General features: G+C 36.5%; 1 protein-coding gene across 1 annotated transcript in view; it reads right to left on the reverse strand.

Moving 5' to 3' along the window:
• RYR2 (ryanodine receptor 2 (cardiac)) overlaps positions 1-8,956 on the reverse strand; it is a 786,033-nt gene that overhangs the window by 119,262 nt on the left and 657,815 nt on the right. The window contains exons 83-84 of the mRNA XM_006872010.1: positions 7,835-7,911; positions 6,644-6,717 (exon numbers count right to left, since the gene is read on the reverse strand). Of these exons, the coding sequence (XP_006872072.1) occupies positions 6,644-6,717; positions 7,835-7,911 (151 nt within the window). The remainder of the gene's footprint in view (positions 1-6,643; positions 6,718-7,834; positions 7,912-8,956) is intronic.

Below are 8,956 nucleotides of genomic sequence, written 5' to 3' on the forward strand. Positions count from 1 at the left end.
AGACAATCCTTCAATAATGAAAGTCAAGGTTTGATGTCTTGTAAGAAGTACAGCCAGAATGCTCCTTAGAAGTCTGAATGGTGAGTCTTTTTCTCATATACTTTGGACATGTTATCAGAAGGGACAAGTCCCTGGAGAAGGACATCATGCATGGTCAAGTAGAGGGTCAGTGAAATAGAGAAAGGCCCTCAATGAGATGGATTCATGCAGTCGTTCAACATAACAACAATTTTGAGGATGGTAGAGGAGCATACAGTTGTACACGGGGTTGCTATGAGTTGGAACCAACTCAATGGCACCTAACAACATTACTGAAAAATGAAAAATACGTACACTATATTAGTGTATTTTATCACAAAAATTTTTGGAACAGTGAACTCTAGGAATTGAATTCTAAGTAAATCATCTAACTTATCACACATATCATTGAAATGTTAGTTACTCAAAGGTTCTCCGTGGACTCAGAAAAAACAAAGTGTACATGTCTTGGCAGTGTAGACTCTTTCTCTCCTATAATCAATTAATTCGTCTTAATCGACTTCAGATTATTTATAACTATACTCTGACATATTTTATACTTTAAACTTAAGCATTTGTGAAGCCCTGAAATTAAAATGTCTTTTATTTTCTGTCAACCAGATAAACTCCTACTTCTGTTTCAATTATCAGTTCATGTTATGTATGCTGTGAGGCTCCAACATGGTGAGAACTGGTTTGGATTAATTTGTTTTCAAGTTTGCCTCCATCACGCTTAGATCCTAATGTGTCTTCAATACTTTAGAAAGTGTTTGCTACACAAAAGCTACTTTCAAATAAATGGAAAGTTTCAATGTTTTAAAACTGTTCAAGGGCAGTAATACAACACATGGGTGTCATGAGCCAGCATCATAGGTTCTCCTTGAAGAGAAAGTGTACATACAGGAATGATAAGAGCAGTAGCGTAAGTACCCAAGGGTTAGCATTGGGCTATTTGTGAAAATACTTTGAAACTCTTGATAAGAAACAGTCAATAAATAGAGGGGAAAAAAAAAAAGCAAAGAGTTAGGAAAATCAGTATTGAAGGATTAATAAAAGTTACTTCTTCAGTTTGGATTGCACCTCAGTGTAAAGAAAGCAAAAACCCTCACAACTAGATCAATAAATAACATTATGATAAATTCAGACAAGTTTGAAATGGTCTGAGACGTCATTTTAATTTTCCTTGGAAACAGCAGTCAAGACATTAAACGATGTATCGCAGGGGGTAAATCTGCTACAGAAGACCTCTTTAGAATGCTAAAGAGCAAATACGTCAGTTTGAGGACACAAGCCATGGTATTTTCAATAACCTCATATACATGTGAAAATTTGAGCAATGAGTAAGGAAGAAGATAGAAGAACGCATTTGAGTTGGCGAAGAATACTGAAAGTACCATGGACTGCCAGAAGAACAAATCTGTGTTGGAAAGAGTACAGCCAGAATGCTCCTTAGAACTGAAGATGGCAAGAATTCATCTCTGGTACTTTGGACATGCTATCAGGAAGGACCAGACCCTGGAGAAGGACATCATGTTGGTAAAGTGGATGGTCAATGAAAAAACCAGGAAGACCCTCAATAAGATGGACTGACACAGTGGTAGGAACAATGGGCTCAACCATAACAACAATTGTGAGGATGGTGGAGGACTGGGCAGTGTCCATTCCATTGTGCATAGCATCACTAGGAGTTAGAATTACCTGGATGGAACCTAATAAGAAAAACAAAAATTAATCCATTCTGCTTCAACGCCACGTAAACTTGATGATAAATCACTCATAACTTCAATGTACATTATCAAATTCAGATGGAAATTTTGTAGATTAATTGGTAGTTAATGTTTCATGTAAGATTTTTTTTTTTAATTAAGCAATTTTGGAGGAATCAGATCTATTTCAAAGTTTCATACTGTTTATAATGTCCTGGGTCATCACAAAATGATCAAAAGACAAAAAGCAGTATCATTTATAATATCCCCAAAAGAATTTTCACAAAAAGGAAAAATGCACTTTCAAGTTCATAATGATTTAGCGATGAAGTTAAATGATTCTGATAAAAACAAATAAAAAATTCAAGAATGGGATTACATTTCAAATATTCATATTGTTGAAAGAAAGCACATATGAATAAAAAATATCCAGAGAGGCCAACATTGAGCGCATCACAAATCTGCAGCGCACACTTGCTGAAGACCATTTTTTGTTGTTGCTGCTGCAAGTTGTTGTTGTTGTTTTAACAAATGGGAGGCCCAGACTTTTGTAGAAATGAGGTAAATTTAGTACAGGCACAAAGGGCAAACTTATATGCCAATAAAAGCAGTGGAATAAAAATATATAATTAGAGTCTTTACACACAAATCTTAGACAAGCACATATATCTTAATGGTATCTCGTGTTGTTGTTGTTATGTGCTGTGTAGTTGGTTCCGACTCATAGCGACCCTGCATAAGGTTTCCAAGGCTATAAATCTTTACGGGAACAGAAAGCCTCATCTTCCTCCTGCGGAACAGCTGGTAGTTTCAAACCGCTGACTGTGAGATTAGCAGCCTGATTTGTAACCACTGTACTACCAGAGCTCCTTAATGGTATCTCATTACTAGATTAAAAATAGAATTGGGGACCATAAAAGTTTAAAAGTGATTTTAAAACTTCAACAATACATGCAAAAATTGGAAATTCATTTGAAAATATAAGTGTCCTTGAAGGGAGCACCAAGTAAAGGGGAAAACAATACTGTGTAAGCCAGTACTGGACACATAGTAAGACCTGAACGCATACTGAAAGATGAAGGGTGAGCGACTCCACCTCTTGGAATTGACCAATTAAGCAGTGGGAGGCAGATGCCTGTATTGCAGTCCTGAGACTACCATTAGCTGGGTGATCTTGGACAAGCCATGTAGATCTGTGGTCCCTCAGTCTCCTCTTCTATCGGAGACAACATCTACCTCATGGGAAGGCTGTGGGTGTCAAAAAATCACACGTATAAGTTTACATACTGTTATAATTATCTGTGTCATATGTAAACAACGTATAAGTTTACTGTCTCATATATATATATATAGTTGTTGTTAAGTGCTGTCGAGTCAGTTCCGACCCATAGCGACCCTGAACAGGGTTTCCAAGACTGTAAATCTTTACGGGAGCAGAAAGCCTCATCTTTCTCCTGCAGAGCAGTTGGTAGTTTCAAACTGCTGACCTTGTGGTTCGCAGCCCGATTCATAACCACTACATTACCAGAGCACCATATATATTATATGTCATATTTAAAGATTTAAGTTTATACATTTGTGATCATGTTATCATTATCAGGACATGATTAGCACTAATAAAAAGTTGGTTAGGGACAAGATTTAGATCATTTGCTCAGAGCTCAGCCTATGTTATGAGTTTTATGCTTTGAGCTTTTTCCTTTTCTATGTATGCCAAGGGGAATGATTGATTTTTGCTTCTGTGGTTGGACCAGCTTTTCTTAACTTTTGTAGGCTCTCAAACAAAAAGATGGTCATGTAACAGAAATTTTAAAAATATAACTAATGATAGAGTCAGCATTTTTTGTTGCTGTTAGTGAGGCTAAGTCAGTTCCAACTCATAGTGACCCTGTACAGGGTTTGCGAGGATTGCCTCGTGGGTTTGAACTGCTGACCTTGTGGTTCAAACAGACCTTGTAGTCCAGTGTTAATCCTACAGCTGCATTCAGGACTCAGTGTAGAGATTCTTAAAATAATCTGTGAAGCATTATATTAAATAGAGCTAATCATTTTCCCCTTGCTTTTTCTCTTACGAATGGCATCTTGATTAAAGCAACAGAATGCATTTTAAAAGCACAGTTTAGTCGCTAAAGTCTTGCTGACATACTAGGAACCATCAGGAAGCTAATCTCCTCTTCATTACCACTGCACAGAGTGTCTTTTAGAAACCACTTTGAAAGACTAATGAATCTATATTATTATATTATTTTCAAGCATAAATATTTGCTCCTACTTCTAGTGCTCTGTGAATTCGTTCACAAGCATCTACTTAGTTTTTTATGCTAAGATTTTAAATCGGTGATATTCTTTTAAAAATAGAGAGCAACTGTAGCTCTCCTAATTATGTGCCAGGGACAGGAAGAGCACACAGCCCAGGAAAAAACTCGGCCACCAAAGTCTATTCTGGATTTGTCACTGAGTTCCAATGTACCAGTCAGTGCAGCCATAAAGCCACAGTATGTTCAAACAGAAACACCACAGGAAGACTATAGCACACATTCTATTTCTTCATTCATTTACACACACTTGCAAACACTGAGCCTACTAGGAATGTTTTAGATGAAAGACATAGAAAAAAAAATCCCCAATTTTAAATGTTTGTTGCCCCCTTCATATCTAATATGTTAATAACTGTACATCCTCACAGTCAAAAAAGATGGGGAAAAAAGAGCTAAGCATCAACAATTGTTTTAAGTGTAGGATGCACAGTGACGGAAAGTATATAGTCTACTTGTTAACACACCCTATAAAAGGAAAATAAAGGCACAGCATCTTTCCCTATGACGTCTGTGCAGAGCTGACACAAAGCTAACAACATATAAAGGAGCAAATCAACAAAAGGCAGTTCATTGTGAATAATTACCACGCTGATGGATGGTGACTGAGGACGTGAGGACAGGACATTAACAGTAGTTGAAAGAAAAGGAAATGGGGAAAGAAAAAGAAATTGAGACTTTTTTTGTTTAGTTTTCCTTGTTTGCCATTTGTAAGGAAGTAAAATACAAAACTATGTAACCAGCTTGGGCTGTTCTTTTTTTGGGCTGAAAGACAGTAAGTACATCAAACCAATTTCATATCCAGAGATGTGAGTAATTCTCACATTAGAATGCTCCCTCTCATGAATGTATTTCTGATTTGTGACTCACAAATTTGATCCCAATCTCTACTTAGTAAGTGAGAGTAGGAGAAAGCTTAAAATAGACCTGGATGACAGCTACCCCCACCCCACCCCACCTTGTGGGAGCTGATATTAACAGAGATTAAAGATGATAAGTAGACTTTTATTCAGAGCCTCTAGAATACAGGGTGAAAACTGCAAGGAAAAATGGATATAATCTTTAATAAAAACAAAATAAAAATAATTTATAATTCTAAGGCAGGGAAATCAGGCTTTGGCCAGAGAAAATGTCTTCATGTTTAGGTGCTTTCTAATGAAAAATGCCTGGGACGTCTATGGTTTGTAGTTACTTTGAATTGTCTGATGAGACTCTCAAGTCAAGTGAGGTCTCTCTCCATGGATGCTAATGTGTAGTAGCAGGGAGAAACAACATCGCTTGCGGAAAACCTAAGTAGGTTAGTGTGCTTGGGATATTTCTTAAAAGTAGCTAATTCATTAAGCAAAAAAAAAAAAAAAAGGCTGATATTTGATGACTGAATCAATAATCAAATGCCTCGCAGAATATAAAATGTCACAGGAGCCACACAGTAGTGGCAACATCAGAATATACAGAAATAATAAACTCCAAAATACATTAAGAAATGTGCAGTTTGTTCTTTTCCTCTTGGAAAGAAGAATAAAAACACAGAGACAATTAGAGAAATTAGTAATTTTCAAAATATTTCTGAAAGGCAACCAGATGGCAGAAAAGTTCTTTTACCTAAAAGATTAGTCCTAGAGAAGACTCAATGTCTAAAATTAGTACATTGACAAGATAACAAGTTCAAATCAGACCAAGTGAACTATAACAAACACAGTGGCCTTACTAAAGCCAATTAGTTTAAAATCAAACACAAAATAACACTAAATTAAAAAAAAATGTTGAAATTTTTCTTAATAAATACCCCAAGATGAAGGTATAGCAATGTTAATCTCTGCTTTAAATGTACTTCTTACAAAAATGTTATTATTTATAGTTGCATCCATTTATACAGAGAAAAATTCTAAGATTGTATGAATCGTTATTTTTGTACACATGCAAATGATATAATTGGAGGCATTTGAACATAGAAATTGCTCCTTCATTACATAATTATGGCTTACAAAGATGCATGGGTAGGGAAGAGAGAAGAATAGCTGTATGAAAAAGGACGAGATAGTATGACTGGTGAAAGAAGAGAGAAGAACCTCAATGCTTGAAAGTTTGCTAGCATGGCCAAAGGAAGTCAACAGCTTTCTCATTTACCCCATCCATGTACTTTCTGGGTTACAGATAACGCTTCAATAAGGCCATTGGCACTAGAGCATGGACAAAAAAGACCTGTATGTACCCATCAAATATTTTTGCTTTATTTGTAAAACGTAAGATGCAAATGGGGAACCAGAGAGGAAGTACTATAACTGATGTTGCATGGAGGGGATTGTAATCATTGAGGTGACATAGAGTGTGTGATTTGTTGAATGTAAAGCTGATGACCTTGTCTGTAAACCTTCACTCACTTCACAATAACATGTTTAAAAAAAAAAAAAAAGGAATGAATGACTGACAGGCAAGATTGGCTTTCAACTGCAAATTGTGTGATGGTCTAAATCTGTACTCTAAATGAGTCATGTAAGCATTTTGCCAATTTCAAAATGCTTGCATCTCTTTGTTTGATTGATAATTGACTCATTTCAGGGAGAAAGGGGAACAGATGACCCTTTTGAATTAAGTAATTAGTACCTGATCCTTCCTCTGTCACCATCCCAAGTCCTTCAGCTTTGTTTTGTCGCTCAAATGCATTTAGGTCCAGCACACTACGATAACAGGGAGAAAAAGTATTAGTGTATAAATTTTTTTAAAATGTCTTTGTTCAGGAAACTGAATTCATGTCTACAAAGCACATATCTGAAAGTTTGAACCAAATATGAATGTGTTGAAATCCAATGTCTGCTAGTCACCTTTTCCTGGTAGCTAACTAAACTAACTAAATAACTCTTCCCTACACCTACACCCAAAGGAGCTCTGGTAGCGTAGTGGTTACGAATCGGGCTGCGAACCTTAAGGTCAGCGGTTCGAAACTACCAGCCGCTCCGCGGGAGAAAGATGAGGCTTTCTACTCCCGTAAGGATTTACACCCTCGGAAACCCTGTACAGGGTCGCTATGGGTCGGAACCGACTCGACGGCACTTAACAACAACAACAACACCTACACCCAAATGGGTCCTGTGAAAGTCAGACAGAAGGAACTCAGGAGTTCCCGTTCTGGGCATGCATTAGAAGTTCAGAAACACTGCAAACTATAATTACAGCACAATCATTATTTTCCACTGGGTAAATTTATTCTTTTAATGATCATTTGCTTAGAAAAATGAGAAATGGACTACAGTCCCCAAATGAATGAAACGAAAGAATATCTTCTTTATTAAAAATTACACATTATACATTTTCAAGAACACAGAATACAGCGTCATTCAAGAAGATCCCAAGGTAACTATTTAAGCACAGGGAAAAATATTTTAAGACATTACCACTGAGTAATTAAGGTAGAAGCTAAAATATTACAAACACTCACCAGTTGCTCTTTAGCAACTCTATATAGGGAAGCTGTTAGTCAAAACTGACTCAAAAGGCACTTAACAACAACAAGAACTTTAGAGTGTGTTTGTTATAATTAAGTGCCATCGAGTTGGTTCAGACTCATAGCGACTCTGTATAGGGTTGCCGAGGAGTAGCTGGTGGATTTGAACTGCTGACCTTGTGGTTTGTAGTCCAGTGTTGATCCTACAGCACCACACCAAGAATCCTAGAGTATGTTTGGTTATCTAAAATTGTTGTGTGAGTAATTATAGCCAATAATGCAAAGCAATTACTTCAATAAAAAAATAGAGTCACCAATTGAACAGTACCCATTTCAGAAGAGCATTTGCTTACCTACACGTCTGCATCAGGCCAGCAAGGCTCTGAAAAAAGCCCACATCCTTCTTCTCTTTAAGGTAGTCCAGCATTTTCTACAGTAAATATATAAACCATATTGTCAATGAACATAAATTGGATTTTTTGTGAAATAAATTTTTTAAAAAATAAAAACTTGCTTTATATTCTAGAATACAGATAAAAGAGATCTAGTACATACAAATATCTAATGCTACCTTTAACATGAAACAGTAAACAAGTGAAAGCAAGATTGTTGTACATTTATATGTGCAACGGCAAATGCGCATTGCTTGGAACAAGCTGATGACTTGCGTGAACACCCTAACTACCAAACACCTAACCAGTTGTCAAGAAGTCAGCCCCAACTCATGGTGACCCCACGAGTCGGAATAGACCTGTGTTCCATCTGGTTGTCAATGAGCTAGTTTTCAGACGTTGGATGCCTGGCCTTTCACTCAAGGTGCTTCTGGGTAATCTTGAACCTAGAACTTTTCAGTTAGCAGCCAAGCCTATTAAGTGCTATAAATATCATGGGGAAATAATGCATCTTCTAGTAATTCTCTTCCAGTAAATCTTTAAGTATTTGCAGATCTAGAGACTTAGTTCAACTTATCTTGGAAGAAGATCCCACTAGGATTCGATTCACAGAAGGTTTTTCATACAAAACAGATTTTCCTTAAACAATCTGGTATTTGTAACCATCATATGCTAGCATTATAGCTAAAAGTGCAATTTCCATTATCATAGTCTCCAAACCTAAGGGATGATAGATATTTGACGAGTAAAATTTTCTCCTCTGTTCACAAAATGATGTGCAGAATCTGGGTTTGCAAAACATAATGGCAAAAAACTAAAGCAACATACAGCCCTATCTTGCTAACTTACTGTTCTATAGCATAAAGAAACAGTTCTTTTTAATTGGGATAAAACATATTGGAGATTCAAATAAGTCCTATACAAGATAATAGATGGCACAATCAAAAGTCTTAAGGAAATATTCTACTTTTCTCCAAATCTTGAATAGAAGAGAATAATTTTCTGTTTCTGTGCTGTTCTCAACAGGGCTCAGTAAGCATCCAGAGTTTGATTGTTGTTGTTGTTGTGAAGTGCCATCGAGTC

This window comes from Chrysochloris asiatica, unplaced genomic scaffold (genome assembly GCF_000296735.1).
Source record: "Chrysochloris asiatica unplaced genomic scaffold, ChrAsi1.0 scaffold00179, whole genome shotgun sequence".
NCBI classification, from domain to species: Eukaryota; Metazoa; Chordata; class Mammalia; order Afrosoricida; family Chrysochloridae; genus Chrysochloris; species Chrysochloris asiatica.